General features: G+C 44.2%; 1 protein-coding gene across 1 annotated transcript in view; it reads right to left on the minus strand.

Annotated features, from left to right (window-relative positions):
* Nucleotides 1–21,182, minus strand: part of LOC123759743 (G-protein coupled receptor GRL101) — a 785,517-nt gene that overhangs the window by 524,665 nt on the left and 239,670 nt on the right. Inside the window, exons 8-9 of the mRNA XM_069319377.1 lie at nt 5,850–5,999; nt 4,684–4,697 (exon numbers count right to left, since the gene is read on the minus strand). Coding sequence (XP_069175478.1) covers nt 4,684–4,697; nt 5,850–5,999 — 164 coding nt within the window. The remainder of the gene's footprint in view (nt 1–4,683; nt 4,698–5,849; nt 6,000–21,182) is intronic.

The raw sequence follows: 21,182 nt of genomic DNA on the forward strand, positions 1-21,182 counted from the left end.
AGGTGAAGAAAAAAGTGAATTACTATAGAATGTATTACACTTATTTATACAATATGCACAACGTTTCGAACCTCCATGGTTCATTCTCAAGTGAAAAGAATTTTCAGAATTGGTTGATTTATGTTGACCAGACATATTGATTTATTGATTGACCAGACGGGTTGATTTATAACCGCACTGGGTCAGGTGATAAGACAATAAAGGTAAAAACATGGGGGATATATAAGGGATAAATGGGGGATGAAGCACATAAGAACATAAGAATAAAGGTAACTGCAGAATGCCTATTGGCCCATACGAGGCAGCTCCTATCTACATATGAAGATTAATCAGGTGTAATTGGCCTGTTATGTTGAACAGTGTCTTCTGTGTTGGCATCGTTATGTTCTGGTCTTGTCCTTACAAGACAATGTAAGACAGGACAGGACGTTAGGTCCTGTCCTTGTAATCTGTTTCCAATTAGTTTATTCGAATTATTATTCATATATTATATTAGGAACATAAATTATTGACTTAGTTGTGTTAGTTTAGGTTAGGTTAAGATAGGTTAGGTTAGGTTAGGTTGGGTTGGTTAGGTTCGGTCATATATCTACGTTAGTTATAACTCAAATTAAACAAATTAACTTATACATAAAGAAATGGACAGATTTATTATTTAATAAGATTTTTTTTTTAAATATTTAAATTCAGGAAAACTTTGCTTATTAGGCAAATCGACCCTTGCATAGTAGGCCGAGTACGACGTTCTGGCTACTAGGTACAACATATATATATATATATATATATATATATATATATATATATATATATATATATATATATATATATATATATATATGTCGTATCTAGTAGCCAGAACGCACTTTTCAGCCTACTATGCAAGGCCCGATTTGCCTAACAAGCCAAGTTTTCCTGAATTAATATATTTTCTTTATTTTTTTCTTATTAAATGATAAAACTACCCATTTCATTATGTATGAGGCCAATTATATTTTATTGGAGTTAAAATTAACGTAGATATATGACCAAACCTAACCAACCCTACCTAACCTAACTTAACCTATCTTTATAGGTTAGGTTAGGTTAGGTAGCCGAAAAAGATAGGTTAGGTTAGGTTAGGTAGGTTAGGTTGCCGAAAAATAATTAATTCATGAAAACTTGGCTTATTAGGCAAATCGGGCCTTGCATAGTAGGCTGAGAAGTGAGTTCTGGCTACTAGATACGACATATATATTTATACATATATATATATACGACACGACAATGATATATGTCCTGTCGTGATGGTCATGCGGATTAAGGCGTCCTGTAGATACCAGTTGCGTTACTCCTGGCAGTATGGGTTCGAGTCACTTCTGGGGTGTGAGTTTTCAGTCGCATATAGTCCTGGGGACCATTCAGGCTTGTTTGCATTTTTGTTCCTCACATGTGCTCCAAAGAATGAGGTGATTTGATAAAATACTATGCCCAAGATTACCATCCAAATGTCGGAGGAGAAGTGATTCAAATAGCTTCGGCTATCACTTCCTTATGTCCTGTCGTGATGGTCAAGCGGATTAAGGCGTCCTGTAGATACCAGTTGCGTTGCTCCTGGCAGTATGGGTGCGAGTCACTTCTGGGGTGTGAATTTTCAGTCATATATATATATATATATATATATATATATATATATATATATATATATATATATATATATATATATATATATATATATATATATATATACACACACACACACAAGAGCTAGGATACGAACCCAGGTCAAAGCACTTGTGAAGCGCAGAGCGAGAATCTTCTTACCTCTGCGCCCTGGGAACTGCTATCGTCCAATGGCTACATTACAATCTCTCCACTCACAGTTTATGCCCTTGACTCTTCACTATACAGCTCCAGGCGCGTCCTCAACATGCCACTTCTCTTAGCAGGCTACGTGAAATTAATGATCAGAGCCTGAAAGTGCCTGGAAGTGTGGGCTCTCAGTCTGCTGGACATGGCCGTGCCTCCCTCCTCCCAAGGGTCGGCCGTGGGTGGGGGGGGTGGGCGGGGGGGACGAGAGGGGGTGCCTGGAGGGGGGGGCGAGAGGGGGTGCCTGGGGTGGGGGCGAGAGGGGTGCCTGGGGGGGGAGGGCGAGGGGGGTCCTTGGGGCGGGGAGGCGTTGCTGGATACTTTTAATTACCACTTTATTGGCAAATATGTTTACACAGTGCGGTTGTTACTGATAGTAGATGACACCGGCGAGAGCCACACCCTTGGACGGCAACACTGAGCCCGAAACGCTATGCGTACTAGTGGCTTTAGGTATTGTATGTACTAGGGCTATCTTTAAATCCAACATTATGTTTGTAACATTCTCAATGTATGTGCCTTTACCTGAATAAATATCTATATCTAAATCTAAGGGCCACAGTAGTAGTGGGCACCTGGACGTCAGTAGTGGTGGCCACACCGCCTGGACGTTAGTAGTGGTGGCCACACCCCTTGGACGTTAGTAGTGGTGGCCACACCCCTTGGACGTTAGTAGTGGTGGCCACACCCCTTGGACGTTAGTAGTGGTGGCCACACCCCTTGGACGTTAGTAGTGGTGGCCACACCGCCTGGACGTTAGTAGTGGTGGCCACACCCCTTGGACGTTAGTAGTGGTGGCCACACCCCTTGGACGTTAGTAGTGGTGGCCACACCGCCTGGACGTTAGTAGTGGTGGCCACACCCCTTGGACGTTAGTAGTGGTGGCCACACCCCTTGGACGTTAGTAGTGGTGGCCACACCCCTTGGACGTTAGTAGTGGTGGCCACACCCCTTGGACGTTAGTAGTGGTGGCCACACCCCTTGGACGTTAGTAGTGGTGGCCACACCCCTTGGACGTTAGTAGTGGTGGCCACACCCCTTGGACGTTAGTAGTGGTGGCCACACCCCTTGGACGTTAGTAGTGGTGGCCACACCCCTTGGACGTTAGTAGTGGTGGCCACACCCCTTGGACGTTAGTAGTGGTGGCCACACCCCTTGGACGTTAGTAGTGGTGGCCACACCACCTGGACGTCAGTAGTAGTGGCCACACCACCTGGACGTCAGTAGTGGTGGCCACACCCCTTGGACGTTAGTAGTGGTGGCCACACCCCTTGGACGTTAGTAGTGGTGGCCACACCACCTGGACGTTAGTAGTGGTGGCCACACCACCTGGACGTTAGTAGTGGTGGCCACACCACCTGGACGTTAGTAGTGGTGGCCACACCACCTGGACGTTAGTAGTGGTGGCCACACCACCTGGACGTTAGTAGTGGTGGCCACACCACCTGGACGTTAGTAGTGGTGGCCACACCACCTGGACGTCAGTGGTGGTGGCCACACCTCCTGGAAGTCGGTAGTGGTGGCCACACCCCTTGGACGTTAGTAGTGGTGGCCACACCCCTTGGACGTTAGTAGTGGTGGCCACACCCCTTGGACGTTAGTAGTGGTGGCCACACCGCCTGGACGTTAGTAGTGGTGGCCACACCCCTTGGACGTTAGTAGTGGTGGCCACACCCCTTGGACGTTAGTAGTGGTGGCCACACCACCTGGACGTTAGTAGTGGTGGCCACACCACCTGGACGTTAGTAGTGGTGGCCACACCACCTGGACGTTAGAAGTGGTGGCCACACCACCTGGACGTTAGTAGTGGTGGCCACACCACCTGGACGTTAGTAGTGGTGGCCACACCACCTGGACGTTAGTAGTGGTGGCCACACCACCTGGACGTCAGTAGTGGTGGCCACACCCCTTGGACGTTAGTAGTGGTGGCCACACCCCTTGGACGTTAGTAGTGGTGGCCACACCACCTGGACGTTAGTAGTGGTGGCCACATTCCTTGGACGTTAGTAGTGGTGGCCACACCCCTTGGACGTTAGTAGTGGTGGCCACACCACCTGGACGTTAGTAGTGGTGGCCACACCCCTTGGACGTTAGTAGTGGTGGCCACACCCCTTGGACGTTAGTAGTGGTGGCCACACCACCTGGACGTCAGTAGTAGTGGCCACACCACCTGGACGTCAGTGGTGGTGGCCACACAACCTGGACGTCAGTAGTGGTGGCCACACAACCTGGACGTCAGTAGTGGTGGCCACACCACCTGGACGTCCGTAATGGTGGCCACACTACCTGGACGTCAGTGGTGGTGGCCACACCCCTTGGACGTTAGTAGTGGTGGCCACACCACCTGGACGTCAGTAGTGTTGGCAACACCACCTGGATGTCAGTGGTGGTGGCCACACTACCTGGACGTCACTAGTGGTTGCCACACCACCTGGATGTCAGTGGTGGTGGCCACACCACCTGGATGTCAGTGGTGGTGGCCACACCACCTGGATGTCAGTGGTGGTGGCCACACCACCTGGATGTCAGTGGTGGTGGCCACACCACCTGGACGTCAGTAGTGTTGGCAACACCACCTGGATGTCAGTGGTGGTGGCCACACTACCTGGACGTCAGTAGTGTTGGCGACACCACCTGGACGTCAACAGTGGTGGCCTCATCTCAGGGGTATCAACGTAGTGGCAACTCTTGACATAATCAATAGAGGCTTGAAAATCATCAGTGGTTCACGGACGTCATCAGTGGTGTCCTAGATGTTATCTGTAGTGACTCGTACGTCATCAATATGACCTGGATGTCATCAGTTGTGAACTGGACATCATCATTGGCGACCAAGACATCGTCAATGAGGGCTTGGACGTCATCAGTGTGGCCAGGACATCATCAATGCAATCCCGGACGTCATCATATATCAATATTTGCCAACACATCATCATTCCTAGATGTCATCAGGTGGGCCCATCCCGTAGACGCCATCAATGGTGCCCTTTCCCCTCCCCCCAACTAGGCCGCCTTCAGAGGTGACCACCGTCATCAACGGTGTCCCTTGACGTCTACGGGTGGTTATCTTGAGATGATTTCGGGGCTTTTGTTAGTGTCCCCGCGGCCCGGTCCTCGACCAGGCCTCCACCCCCAGGAAGCAGCCCGTGACAGCTGACTAGCACCCAGGTACCTATTTTACTGCTAGGTAACAGGGGCATAGGGTGAAAGAAACTCTGCCCATTGTTTCTCGCCGGCGCCTGGGATCGAACCCAGGACCATCAGGATCACAAGTCCAGCGTGCTGTCCGCTCGTCGGTGGGTGGCCTGAAACAAGCAGAGTACAGGCGGACAACCTCGTCTAGTGATCAATACTCCCACCCGTATACCCAGACCAGGAGAGCCAGAGCACCTGAGCCAAGGCCACCACCACCACACTAGTGTGGTGATCGACGGATCAAAAAATATTGATTACAATTCAATTGAGAGCTGTCGCGACCATTTTGGGCCCCGCACATTAGATCAAATCATGTTCTAATCATGTACAAATCATGTTCACTGTTGATATATGTTTCTAACCATGTTCGTGGTTTTGTCAGTGATGATTTGAACAATGTGTTTCAACGCTTTAACAATATATACAGAGTAACCTGTGTTCTTGACCAAATGTATAGATGTATGTATAAATGTATAGAGAATACATGAATGAATGTGTAGATGAATGTATGACGAGATTGGTGGAACTATGCAATTAAATGTGCTTGCAAGGTGAGCTTCATATTGCAAGGTGGTATTCATATTGCGAGGTGAGCTGCAAATTGCATTGTAAGATTCAGCTTGCAAGTACATTTCAGAATTTCAGAGAGAGAGAGAGAGAGAGAGAGAGAGAGAGAGAGAGAGAGAGAGAGAGAGAGAGAGAGAGAGAGACAGACAGACAGACAGACAGACAGACAGACAGACAGACAGACAGACAGACAGACAGACAGACAGACAGACAGACAGACAGACAGACAGAGACATACTCACCGCACCCCGTCTCATCAGAAAGCTGGTCGCCGTTGTGACAGTGGTTGAATCCGTCACAGAGACGGTCGGCGGCCACACACCTGTCCTTGTGGCGCTGGTTGGCCGACACCACACACGTGATGGCCTGCCCGACCTCACACACCGCCACACCTGTCCATATCATAAACCTCTCTTAAAATCATAACAATTATGAATGAATAAATTCGTTTTTATTTGTAAATTTTTTCAACTTCATTCAATTTCAGCACCAACCACACCCCATCCCCTTAGGCTAGTATAACGTTGAAGGGACGACGACGTTTCGTCCTGGACCATTCTCAAGTCGATTGTCACAATCGACTTGATTGTGACCATTCTCACAATCGACTTGAGAATGGTCCAGGACGGACCGAAACGTCGTCGTCCCTTCAACTTTTAGTGTGTGGTCTGGTCAACATACTTCAGCCACGTTATTGTGACTCATCGCCTGCACTAGGCTAGTATAACTTAATACACTTATTAGACTGAATAACATTGACCCTAAATGTATAGATGGATATCCATGGGCCTATATACAGCCCGTCCTCCTGATATTACGTCGCATTTTGACGTATATTTTACCTAAGCCCAAAAACTATGATACTAGAAAATGGTAGCGGTTTGCGAAATTCACATTTCCCGTTTTGTGTTGATGGGTCCTCTGGAAGGTTAAGATAAGGCAATTTAGTACTACAATTTCTTGTCGTTGGGAACGAGGACGTGCTGCTAAATAACCTTATATGCTGAGCGATAGCTCTGTATACAAGGATTATGAATGAGGACGTCAATTTAGAACAAGTTGCCAAACTAGTTAGAAATGTCAAAAAAGGAATAAGGAAAGTGAAAATAAACTGTGAAGTACTTATAACAGAGCATGTCTAAATAAAATCCAAAAGTTTTTTGTTTCGGTTATATCAAACTAAGATTAGGGGAAAAGGTCATTAATTAATTTTAATTAGGCTATTAAAAATCGAGACAGGTCAGATAAATGATAATGATAAATAAATGAGAAATATTTATTATAAATATTTTGTCTCTGCATTTACTTAAGAACATAACATAATATCTTCAGCTGAACAAATCTATATCGGTGGTGAAGCGGACTGGTTCACTAGTGACTACCAGGGAAGTTATAAAGCAAAACAAGATTAATGCCAAACAAATCCCCAGGGCCAGACGAGTGGTTGCCAGGGTGCTTCAAGAATGTAAGGAAGAGCTTTTTGAGCTCTTGTCTTGCACCTTTAATAAGAAAATAAGAGCATATGAATGAAAGAAACTGCAGAGAGCCTATTTGGCCCCATACATGGCAGCTCCTATTTATATCCACCCAATCTCTTGAGGTTATCTTAAGGTTATCTTGAGATGATTTCGGGGCTTTAGTGTCCCCGCGGCCCAGTCCTAGACCAGGCCTCCATCCCCAGGAAGCAGCCCGTGACATCTGACTAACTCCCAGGTACCTATTTACTGCTAGGTAACAGGGGCATTCAGGGTGAAAGAAACTTTGACCATTTGTTTCTGCCTCGTGCGGGAATCGAACCCGCGCCACAGAATTACGAATCCTGCGCGCTATCCACCAGGCTACGAGGCCCTCTCATTCATATATATGTCCAACCTATGCTTGAAACACTCAAGGGACCCCCACTTCTATTATGTTACGCGATAATTGGTTAATATAATCCTGAGTCGAGCAGAGTACCAGAGTAGTGAAGGGTTACTAATGTGGTACCGACTTTTAAGAAGGGACTTAGATTACTTCCATTGAACTATTGGCCTTCTTGAGGTTATCTTGAGATGATTTCGAGGCTTAGTGTCCCCGCGGCCCGGTCCTCGACCAGGCCTTTACCCCCAGGAAGCAGCCCGTGACAGCTGACTAACACCCAGGTACCTATTTTACTGCTAGGTAACAGGGGCATAGGGTGAAAGAAACTCTGCCCATTGTTTCTAGCCGGCGCCCGGGATCGATCCCGGGACCACAGGATCACAAGTCCAGCGTGCTGTCCGCTCGGCCGACCGGCTCCCTAACTTAAAATCTTAACGTCTTTTGTGGAATATTTTTTTAAAATCGATAATCACAAAAGCCAATTATCTACATCTTCTAAAACAGTTAAGAACATAAGAATGAAGGTAACTGCAGAAGGCCTATTGGCCCATACGAGGCAGCTCCTATTTATATGCGCCCAGTCTCATTCATATCATGTCCAACCCGCGCTTGTAACAATCAAGGGACCATACTTCTCTTATATTACACGGTAATTGGTTCCTCAAATCAACAACCCTGTTACCGACCCAGTAGTTACCCAGCTCTTTCCTAAATATGAACCTATCCAATTCATACCCATTGTTTTTTGTTCTGTTATGTCATTTGTCAGCATTGAACTGTATCTGAAAATCTTTGGACCATTTCAAAACCCTATTTACATCGTCTTGAATTGATAGTGAGTCATTTTCTATGTTTATCTCCCTCACGATTTTCGTATCATCGGCAAATTTGCAAATATTTTCTGCTCAAACCTGAATCTAAATCATTTATATATATTATGAATAACCGAGGTCACAGGACAAAGCCTTGAGGCACTTCAACATTTTCCCCAGTTTGACTTGACCAGATTTATACTAACTCTCTTTCCTTTGGTATAGCCATGCCCTTATTTGTTACGAACCCAACTTAATATAGCGCCCCCAATACCATGAGCCTCTATCGTTTTAATCAGTCTTTCATGTGGCACTGTATCGAAAGCTTTGCTAAAGTCAAGGTACACAACATCACAAACCTTACCACTATCAACTGCCTCAATTATGCTTGAATATAATGATAGCAAATTTGTTAAACATTAACGGCCATTAGTAAAACCATGTTATGAATCAATTATTTATATATGTTTTCAAAATGAAGACGAATGGTATACGCAATTATCGAATTAATTAACTTTTCCACTGTATACGTTTGGCTAATTGGCCGATAGTTTGACGCAAGTGATCTATCTCCTTTCTTGAAAATTGGTACCACATTAGCAATTTTCCACGACTCTGGCATTATTACTGATTTATTCTAATGTAATATTCTAGTGTATTCTAATGATTTATTCTATTGTAATATTCTAGTGTATTCTAATGATTTACTCTATTATTCTAATGATTTATTAAATATGGTAGACAATGGCTCACAAAGCTCCTCTTTGCATTCTTTGCACACCCTGGCAAACACTTCGTCTGGCCCTGGGGATTAATTTGGCTTGAATTGTACTATTTGTTTAATAACTTCATCCCTGGTAACTACTAATCTAGTTAACTTGTCCTCTTCCCCACCAATATAGACTTGTTTAGCTGAAGGCATAATTTTAAGTTCCACTTTAGTATATACAGAGACAAATATTTATTAAATACTACTCATTTCTTCGTCATTATCAGTTATCTGACCTGTTTCAGTTTTTAATGGAACTATCTTTTCCCTTATCTTTGTTTGTTATTTGTTACGAACCCAAGTTCATCGCCAGAGCAGTGACGTCAACGCCATCTGTGAGTCCGCTCCCGAATCCCCCCACAACATGGACGACGCCATCTAGGGGCGACAGGAATATACCAGCCAGAAATGCTAGATTCTTATCCTATGGGCTCGTGAGGTAGCTGGTGCTGACCTCTAGTGAGGTGGTGCTTAGAAAAGCAGCGCCATCTGTCATAAGCGGAGTTGGATGTATGTGTCTAAGCCAGTAAGTGATGTTTCCCAGTGGTCCCATGTAGTATCCCAGTGTACTGATGACGTGTCTGTATTCACAGAGTCAACGTAGGGTTGCTGTGATACAAGGAAAGGCAGTCTACCCAGGGCAGCCAAGGTCTCTACACCAGTCTGCTTTATGGAAACAGTGAGCTGCCGCCGGAAGAGAATTGTGAAGTGTTCTACTGTCTGCCTGTGGAGTGGCAGTGACGGGATTCGCCGTACCCGGGGCGGCTGACTAAGGTGCCGAAAGAGCAAGAGTAGCCAGCGAGTTGCACGAAGGTCCTGCTTAGGCTCGCAACCCTAGTATTCGCTCGTGAAGTGGCCCCAGCAGTGCGAGGCTGATTGGCATCTGCCAGCACCAGGCTGGATTGTGATTGTGGGCCTTCACGAAGAGGCACTTAGTGGGACTGTGGTTTGGCTGGCCCGTGGCCAGGGTAGACTCGATGTTGTTTCCCGGTACCTGCTGAGGGTAGTACCACGGATGAGGAAACACGGTACAAGACTGCATCGATTGAGCTTCGCCGATTGTTAAGTGTCTTCAGAGAGAGACGTTGGTGTACATGTAGTGTAGTAATACTTCCTTTTAAGAATTTATATGGTGATGGGAAAATAATTATATATGGATAAAGTGATGAACTGTTGTACTTAATGTACCTCCCCCTTTTGTTTTACTTGCATTACTGAGCTCACCCCTTGAAAGCCTCTACTAACTTGGGGGCCGGATACCAGAACTTTAGTACTACCAGAAAAGAACCCGGTTGCGACCCATTGTGGCCGTAACAATGTTACTGATAAAAAAAACTTTAGGATTTGCCTTTACTTGCCCTGCTATGCAAACGTCATTATTTCTTTTTGCCCGCCTTATCTTTTTTTTAACATCTCTAACCAGTTGGACGAATTCTTATTCTAAACTGAATTCCCCCAATCTTAATTTTTTCTACCTAGTTCTCTTTCTACCTATAAGGTTCTTCAGACCCCTTTGTTATCCATTTTGAGTCATTATTATTCGATCTATTCAATTTGTATTGTATAATATGTTCTTTTGCTTTCCTTAGAATATTTCAAAGTAAATTATATGTTGAATCCACATCGAAATACATTTTTACATCACCCATCGCTGGATTCACGTCTCGCTCTAAGCCCGGCCTATCCCCCATGCCCAGGACTTTCCAATCTATTACACCCAAAAAATTTCTTAAGCCATTAAAATCAGCTTTTCGGAAATCTGGCATTTTAACAGAATTCTGTCCTTCAAATATATTCCATTCCATGGTAAATTTGATTTCTTTGTGATCACTGTTCCCTAGCTCACTCCCGATTTCGATGTCTTTAATTTGAGCCTTCCCTGTTAGTTAACACCAAATCTAAAATATTATTTTCTCACGTTGGTTCCTTAATGCGTTGCTTATGGAAGCAATCTTCTATTAATTCTAGAAAATCTTCTGCTTCGTTATTCCCAGTTCTGTTAAGCCAGTTTATTCCACTAAAATTAAAGTCACACATGATGCAATTACTGTTTGACCTAGATGCTCTAGATATTTCATCCCATAGAGGTTTTGCTTCCATTCTCCTATTATAAGATTTTTAGCTTTTTCTTTTAACTCTAGCCAAATATTTTCTATCTCAGTTTTGATTCCCTCTTTGAGACTACATTTCAAATTTTCCCTAACATATATGGCTACTCCCCCTCCTCATCTAATGATTCTGTAAGTGCAATAATATATATTGTTTGTGCTGACAAGAGCATTTAAATCGTTTATTTTGTTTCCTAGACTCCTACTGTTTGTGTAATATACCCTAAGTGTATTGTTATTTTGAGGCCCCTTGTCCTTCCCTGTTCATTTTACAATTTTTTCCCCCACAACTCATAATTTTAAGTTCTGCTCTCCCCATTCTATTCTCATACCACAATCTATTAACAGTTTAAACCCAAACCCCTCCAACCACAAGTTCCAACGAGTTGACCACAGCAACAATCCCAGCCCTAGTTAATTGCACCCCATTCCGAGCATATGTTATTCCTACCATAGAACTGTTCCAAGTTATCAATGAATGATATTGCATTTGATTTAAAATATTTGTGCAATCGGCTACTGACACCAAGTGGCCTCGACAACTATTAATTTCCAACTTCCTTTCTTGTAAGAATGCCACATACGATCGGGATTCCTTAAATATATCAACACACAATAGAACATTGAACAATGGGTATAAGATAAGCTTAGATCTATGAAAGACCTTGGTAAAACTGGTTCAGTAACACGGTTGTCAATTTGAGAAACCAATTTCCGCATAACATAATAGACGAAGGATCTCTTGTTTTACTCGTAGGTTAGACATAGGAATGCGTTTGGGCGGATATAAATAGGAGCTGCCACGTATGGGTCAAGAAACAGAACGCATGGCCTCACACGCCGAGTTTAACGCCTGGGACCCACGGTTCGAGGCTCCTACAGCCCAGGTGAATGAAATGGGTCATGAGTCCTTCTGTAGGTACTATTATTTCTTATGGTTGAAATTTCAATGTTCTTATCAGTTAGAAATTAACTTTAGATACACCTTCCAGATCCACGATACACACACACAACACACACACACACTCTCATCATCATTTGCTGATGGTGCAAAAGTTATGAGGAGGATTATGTCGGAGGAAGAAAGCATGAGGCTTCAAGATGACCTAGACAGACTGAATGAATGGTCCAACAAATGGCAACTACAGTCCAACCCGAGTAAATGTAAGGGAATGAAACTAGGCGGTGGAAACAGGCCAGAAACAGGATACCGAATGGAAGAAGTCCTCCTTTAAACGGACAGAGAGAAAGATGCAGGAGTTGATATCACATCTAACCTGTCTGCTGAAGCCTACATAAAAATATTATCGGCGGCGTATGCGAGGCTGGATAACAATAGAACAGGCTTCAGGAACCTGTGTAAAGAATCCTTCAGAACTTTGAATACCACATATGTAAGACCAATCCTGGTGTATGCGGCTCCAGCATGGAGCCCGTACCTTGTCAAGCACAAGGCGAAACTGGAAAAAGTTCAAATGTATACAACTAGGCTAGAGTCAGAATTAAGAGGCAAGAGTTACGAGGAAAGGCTGAGTGAAATTGCATCTAACGTCGCTGGAAGAAAGGAGAGCTTGGTGAGACATGACCACTACCTTGAAAATTCTAAGAGGAATCGACAGGGGTAGATAAAGATAAATTGTTTATCACGTGGGGTACTCGAACAAGGGGACACAGATGAAAACTGAGTACCCAAATGAGCCACAGAGATATTAGAAAGAACTTTTTCAGTGTCAGAGTAGTTAGTAAATGGAATGCATTAGGCAGTGATGTGGTGGAGGCTGACTCCATACATAGTTTCAAATGTAGATATGATGGATGATTGACAGTTGGGTAGCGGTACCAAAGAGCCAGAGCTCAACCCCCGTACGCACAACTAGGGGAGTGTACTCAGTCACTAAATAACCCCAGTTCCCCCCAGCCATATATAATCTGTCCCCTACCCAGTACACCACAAGTCAGACCACTACCGCTCACCATCGGACACTAGGCAATGACACAGTTCACCATTATTCAACAACGACAGTGTTCACTACCACAAACAACAACACAGGTCTCCATCAGTCAGACAACGACAAAGTTCACCATTAGCCAGTCGGACAACGACACAGCTTACCATCAGGCAACAACACGGTTCACCATCAGACAACAACACAGTTCACCATCTGACAACAGCACAGTTCACCATTAGCCAGTCAGACAACATCACAGTTCACCATCAGGCAACAACACAGTTCACCATCAGGCAACAACACGGTTCACCATCAGGCAACGACACAGTTCACCATCAGACAACGACACAGTTCACCATCAGACAACGACACCACAGTTCACCATCAGTCAGTCAACGACACAGTTCACCATCAGTCAGTCAACGACACAGTTCACCATCAGTCAGCCAACGACACAGTTCACCATCAGTCAGCCAACGACACAGTTCACCATCAGTCTACAACACAGTTCACCATCAGACAACGACACAGTTCACCATCAGGCTACAACACAGTTCACCATCAGACAACGACACAGTTCACCATCAGACTACGACACAGTTCACCATCAGACTACGACACAGTTCCCCATCAGACAGACAACTCGGTTCACCATCAGTCAAAAACACCATAGTTCACCATCAGTTAGCCAACGACACAGTTCACCATCAAACACAAACAACATTAAAGCACGTATGAACCAGCTGTGTCAAATATTGATAAAGTTATCAACTGAGTAATAAATTTATTTAATAATAAGTAATTATGAGGATTCGTCTTCTTAAATAATAAATTAATTAAACTGGTGAGATGGTTGAGGCAATATTTGTGCCGTGAAGCAGTTCCTTCCCTCACACTCTTCAGTAACTGAAATATTTAGCTTAAATCCCGTTAATGAACTAAGGTGCACATAGTAAATTTAATCCCTTTTATATAAAGCAAAGTAATCTATTTAATTCAAACTCTGTAACATTCGAATTTAAAGACTCAACTCCCAATTTAATTACTATTGAGACTCGAAGGAGAGAGCGAGTGTGGGGAGGAAGAGTAGGACCATTGTAATATATAGCAACAACACGTAGAATCACACAGCGTCCTTAAACTCATTGTTGGATGCTAAGGCCGCAACACCGCTGTTAGACTATCCCAATGGCTCTGTTTCCGACCCAGGCTAAGTAATTATCAAAAGAAGGCACCAAGCTGGGGAGACTATGTAGCACCATTAAGTTTGCAGGATGTCAAAAGGCGCTAAATATCACTAAGGATGCCAATACGAGAACAAAAAAGCACAAGTCGAGCGATATCAAAGGTTTCTGATTCATCAAAGGATTCTATCGAGGCACAGATTACTGCGAGAGACTGTTGGGAAGCAAGACACACAATCCTGGAAGTCAGGACATTCAACAAGGATATTTACGACCTTATTGGGACAATAAGGAGCAGGACGGCGCTCCATTAACTGTCCGTGAGTTAAACGTGTATGACCAATATGTAACCTTGCCAGAGCCCTTTCTCAAGGCCGGTTACAGTGGTGGAAGGAAGGCCATGGGGACGCACTACCCTTAAGAGCACGCAGTTTGTTACCAGCAACAGAAGACTAACGTTCCTGTCAATGGGCACGAAATGACGAATGAATGCCTGGGTAGAATTTTCAATAAGGAATACCTTTGTGGGAAATAGAACAAGTGCGGATAGGCTCCTTAGCAGCAGAGTCTGCATGCTCATTTATGGACACGCCAATATAGCTGTGAACCCAGCTAAACTCGACTCTCTTAAATCTGTTTGAGATATAGACAATGTTGAATATCGACTGCCACAGGATGGACTGGATTAAATGGCTCCAGAGCCATAGGAGCACTGTGAGAGTCGACTGCAACGACAAAGGGAATTTGACAGCGAGAAAGCAATTCACAAAGAGCAAACAAAATGGCATAAGTTCTGCCATGAAGATGCTAGTCTCCAGGGGCAGGCGACTCATATAGGTGTGGTCAGGAAATACAACAGAGTAGCCTACACCATCTGCTAACTTAGACCCATCTGTGAAGACGGTCTACGAAGACTTCTAAACCTTTCATCTGAGGAGGAGGGGTAGAAGCCTTTGTCACGTGGGTCAGGTTTTGCAAAACATCTGACGTGGGTAATTACCTCCACGGGGTAATGATGGAATGACCCTTGGAAAAATATTGGGAACATGAAGCGAGATCGAATCTTGTATGCGAGACAACCGTACAGAAAAAGGGAGTTGATGAAAGGGAACAGGGCCCACAGGAGGGGCAAAGGCCAAAGCACAACATAATTGCATAAAGATGTTGCAGTGACCGCACAAGGCAGCGAAGACAGTAGCACTCACGAGGATCCTGCAGAGACAGGGTCCTGGTTTCAACATACAGGCTCAGGTTAGGGAACAAACGAAAGGCACAAGAGCTGAGGCAAAGCCCAGTACGGTGAAGAGCATCACGACGACGAAGAGTGGAAGAGGAGGCAGACAAGCAAGCAGGACAGCCATACTCGCGTTTAGACAGTACAAGAGAGGAATGTAAATAGAGGAGCGTGCGTCTATCAGCTCCCTAGGAAGTAGGGGATAAGACCTTAAGTAACTTATGGGCCTTAGAACATTAAACTCGGAGGTAAGATGTATAGGGCGACCAAGACAAACAAGTGTCAAAGAGTAACCACAGAAGTTTAGCAGAATCTTTAATCAAAAGAGGATTACCGTAAAGCGACAAAGAGGGTCGAAGAACGACTTGTTTCCAGGTAAAAGTCATAGCATAAGTCTTAGTTGTAAAGAATTTGAAGCCATGACTGGTGGCCCAAGACGACACGGCTGCTACGAACCAGTTATATCCAGTTGAAGGAATAATTGATTCGTAACTTTTATAGAATTAATGCAGTAGGTTAGTATTTAAGACGAAATAAAGATGCTAAGCGTTGTGCTATTGTGTCAAGTATAATATATGATTATTATATGTGTGTTGTAGGAAAAAGCCTTCGTGTATTCTTGGTGTAGCAGTTGTATGTATGTAAAGGAACGTTGAGCGTAGCCGGTTGAAGCGAGATGGAACTGTAAGCCGCTTGAAACATCTTAACCTGAGAACGGGGATTAGCGATTACCAACCCTGGCGATAATGCGAGGTAATGCAAATACAAGTATGTTGCTTGCAGTTGCTTGACCCAGAGTTGTATTACCAGAGATCTGCGTCATACAGTAAATAGTGTGGAAATAGGTGGCTAAGGCCAAGTATGTTTTAGCCTCCTATTGTAATGTGGAAATTACTAGTGTTATTACCATAAGTGCAGGGAGCGTAATCCTTAATGGAGGCCGGCGGCCATGCTGTTTTACACCTCATGCTAATTATAAAGTAAAATGATGTACCTGCTAGTTCCAATAAGGAAACATATAGTATGTGTTAGGATATTCAATCTTTCATCATTGTGAGGGTATTGGCCATGTAGTAGTCTTGATAAAAAATAATGACTAATGTTTATCATGCATATGGCAGGTGAATAGTTGCACCAAGCCTACCACTTGTCATGTGAAAGTGTTCTATGTTTTAAATATGCTGTAGCTAGTAGTACCGTTTCCCTTGGTCTAAATAATGTTCAAATAATTACCAGCTTGGTTCTGCCTAACAGTTCCAAGTTAAATAAAGGGGACATTTTGAGAGATTAGGCTAGTTTGATATTACTAGGCAAATAGGCGTTCGAACAAATTCATGTCTTTAAGGCGCCTGCCGGCAATATAAGCTTTCTGGTCCTCAGTTGATTCTCTTTCAGAGACGTCGTTGCATCTCTCTCTGGTCCTCAGTTGTTCTTGGTGCGAGTGGTGCAGAGGGTCTGTGATCTCCATGTAGCCATTTGGCTTCCTTGGATAAGTGTTTGTTAATGTTTAAGTAGGATATAGGTTCATCCAATGATTTAATTATTAGAGGAAGTGAATAGACTTTAGGTGATCACTTGTTGAGTGGGACTTGTACTGTATTTCCTAGATAATTCTTTCCCCATGTCTCTGTATCCTTCAGAGCGAGTCACGTGGTGTATTTAAGTATATAGTTTGTTCTTAATATTGTTTATAAATGTATGCCGGGATCTGTGAATATACTGGGGAAATTGTGTGTCAGTGTTTTATTGGGCCTCCCACTTTCTGTGCCAAAGTATAGAGCTGGGAGAAGTTCAGTTGGTGGCTTAACTGTTTCCTGAGCCTTAGATCTAGCGATCCCTACCAACGGCATCAATCGCAAGTTGAATCTGTCGTTGGAGGAAAGGCGAGTCACCACCCGGACAGCAAAGGGTAAGATCGTCAACATAGAGAGCTGAGAAAATGCCAGAGGAAAGAGAGGAAAGAAGACCATTGAGGGCATCAAGGAAAAGAATAGAGCTCAGAACACTAATAAATATAGTGCACCTTCGTATTGCTGAAAAGAGGCAGATAGAGTGGTACCAAGCCTCACTCTAAAGGAAAGATTAGAGAGGAGGCTCTGGAGGATGAGAGGGAGAACGCCACGAAGGCCAAAACAAAGAAGTTAGAATAGAATATGGTATTTCCGGGTGGTGTCATATGCCTTATGCAGGTCAAAACGGACATCAACACTGGAGATCTTCGCCGCAAGTACCATACAAATAAAGACCTCCAAGTTCACTAGGACATCAGTTGTGCTCTAGTACTAGCAAAAGCCAAATTGAGAGGGTGAAGAGGTAGCGATTGTGTTCTATGAACCACTTCAGATGGACTTTGACCATTCATGCAATACATTTGCAGATGCAACTCATTAGAACAATGGGGGTGGAAGTTCTTAGGGGATGTCCCTACAGAACATAGTTTCCGAATAGGAAGAATAACCGCTTTAAGGCAGTCTTCGAGGACTGACGACGACTCCCAGATTCGGCTGTAAATATTCAGTAAATACCGAAATGTGCATGAGGGAGATGGCAAAGCATCTCATAATGAATGTCATCCAAGCCCCCCCTGCCATAGAACCCCAAAAGGTCAGGGCAGCCTGGAGTTCCGAGTGAGAGAAGGGACTGGTATAGTGAAGCTGGAGATGTGCGCGAAAATCAAAGGACAAGATTCAAGAAGGGGCTTTTGAGTAAGGAAAATGGGAGGAAAATCATTACTGGAGCTGTCGAAAATTGTGAACCCAGATCAGATGAGAATGACACCGGATCTACCACAACAAAACTCACGGAGGTGAAGGACTGGCGATATATCTGTAACAAACTTACCTACTATATTACAGATTTTCTTGATCTGAGGGAGAGGAATGTCGACCACAATGGTGGAGACATAAGATTTCCAACTCTCATGAAAAGCTGTATGGATGGCCTTAAAGGTCACTTCACTCGCCTTCCAAAACAAAATAAAAGAATCATGAAGTTTGTTGGCGCTGGTGTTTGTTCCAGGCTGCGCACTTACAGCGGACAGCCCAAGTCTGCATTCCACCAGGGAACACACGTCCGCGCGCCCCGGGAGGTAGTGCGAGGAACAGAGCAGCATTGAATATGGGTGTCATGAAAGAAGAGGAGGGATGATCAAAAGTAGCAGATCAGAGAGATAAGGTGAATAAATTCCAGTCAGCCTTGGCAAACAGTCACCTAGGTAAGATGAGGGAGTGTTGAAAAGAGAAGGTTACAATGGTGAGGAAATTATCGCTGGAGGTCATTTGAAATTATGGAGGTCATCATGAACCTGCCGTGTAAAATCTAAATAAAGCGAAGACGAGCAGACAGAAAGAGCAAGACAGAAGAGGGTGCGAGTGCAGGAGTCAACATGAGCGGGGTCACCAGAATTCAGAAGAGACAGGAAAGAAGAGAGGACAAATGGTTCAAGGAGAAGGCGCCGGATTTTTGTCAAAACATCTCCCCTAGAGGGCATGCCGACAGTTAAAAATCGCCCGAAAGGAGCACAGGCTCTGGTAAGAAGTCCAACAGGTGTTTAAGATCAGGGAGAGAAAGAGGAACACTTGGTGGCATATAACTGGAGGAGACAGTGTACCCATATATTTACATAGCTACAGGCAGCAGAGGAAGGAACTGAAAAAGCAATCAAGACGAGCGCCAAGTATTGGTTCCTGGAGACGGACACATAGCGGCCAAATTGCATGATCAGACGTTGGAGTTCAGGGAAGTTGGCATAGAAACCACGAATAGTCCATTGAAGGATTAACATTCTCAAAAACAGAGATAACAGAAACAGGGAACAAGGGAAAGAGGAAGAAAGGAAGGGGTCAACATGAAGATGGATGTGATGAGACTACGACCTGGACGAACAGGTGTTGTGGAGGGCTAAAAGATAGAGGGAAGGACTGAAAAAAAGGATTAGTGTGTGAGGGAAATGGAGGGCACTGGGGCAGTGAAGATGGGAAGGAAGGGAGGAAACACCACTGGGAGAATCATGGGGAAATACCCTCAATCCCAGAATGCAAAGGAGCAGAAAATAGGGAGGTGGTGAAGGTGTCGGGATCGATGGCCTGGAAACGATTGCAGAACTATGAAGACGAGAGAGAGCGAGGAGAAGTGAAATGCAACGCACGAGCATAAGACATGCCGAAGAAAGAAGGGAGATTGCAGACCTGGCGTTTTGCCTTAGGGAAAGATAAACGATTGTGATGTTTCGAAGAGAGGATGGCTTCCTCAAGTTTGTAGTGCACACATGTGCAAGAGAAGGCAGGGTGGGCGTCACTGTAATTGATGCCGTGAGCTTGGGGAGAAGAGCAATTCATCTTAAGAAAGACCAGAGATGACACACGAGGGACACAGACACACCTCACTTGTACACTTGAAGGGACAATGCCCAAATCTCCAGCACCTTTTGCAGATGGGAGGAGATGGGATTTACTCCTGAATGGAGCATCTGACACCTGCAGGAATTACGGAAGACAGAAGGGACCTACTATCAAGAGTGATTTTTATTACGCGAAGAGGCTGACAATGACGACCACGAGGGGGTCTAGTGAACATATTGTGACGTGATCTGGAATAGAGAAGTAACTATTCTAGCAGATGTTGTGCCAATCTCACATTAACAAAAAAAAAGATAAAATAAAATAAAATAAAACTGCTGGGTTCTTTTACTGTGTGTCAATTGCGGGCAAAAAAAAAAAAAGATAATAAAAACTTTAAACAATTAATATAACAAAAAAAACTACTTTAATTTTACAAAAAATGATAAGTAACTATTAATGAAAACAAAATCCCTTATCCACTTGGCTTAAACACAATCAAAAGAGAAATATATACATGTGAATTTAACGTTAATAATAAAGGTGAAGGTAATACTTTATACAAAATGCTATGTGCGTCTACCGTCACCCGTAGGCGAGGATAGATGCTGAACCAGTGAGCACTAGAAGGGCAATATGCTGTGCTGGACGCTGGCAAACCTTTATATATGGGTTGTGGCGTCCTTTTGGCACAAATGCTGAAATTGTAGATAAGAAGCCGACAAGATATCTACCATCGTGATAGTTTGTCGTCAAGTGAGCTGGCTAGATGGCAGGTGCCAGGCTCTCGTGGAAGGTAGGCTGGAGGAGGGAAGGGATGGTGTGCCTAGACAATACATTTTGCCACACATTGTTGTTGTTGACACACATTGTCTTTATGTTGGAGCATGCTGATATGTAGGTGGTTAGGAATAGACCGAATCTTCTGCTACGCACGAGATAACCATAACAAGTGAACATATCAACCTGGAGGATTGACTCGGGGGCCTGGTCGCCCACCCCACGAGTCTTAGAAGATGAATGCGAGTTAGAAATCGGCATAGAACGAATATGAATATAATTTTATCCAAGAATGAACCCCATACCAACCATGCAGCCACAATTAGAGGAAAGGATACCTGATAGTGTCTTGTCGGGTATCAAGTAACCTGATACTTGTTATCATGATGCACCATGATAACAGTTACCATGATGCACTCCCAGGGTGCATCATGGATATACACTCTGCAATCGTCACCTTAAGAAGCGTCACTCCGTCGAGATCGGGCGCAGCAACGAAGGCAAAGTTTGACAATAAAAGCGTCCCCTCGCCCGACAACGTC

This window comes from Procambarus clarkii, chromosome 8 (genome assembly GCF_040958095.1).
Source record: "Procambarus clarkii isolate CNS0578487 chromosome 8, FALCON_Pclarkii_2.0, whole genome shotgun sequence".
Taxonomy (NCBI): Eukaryota; Metazoa; Arthropoda; class Malacostraca; order Decapoda; family Cambaridae; genus Procambarus; species Procambarus clarkii.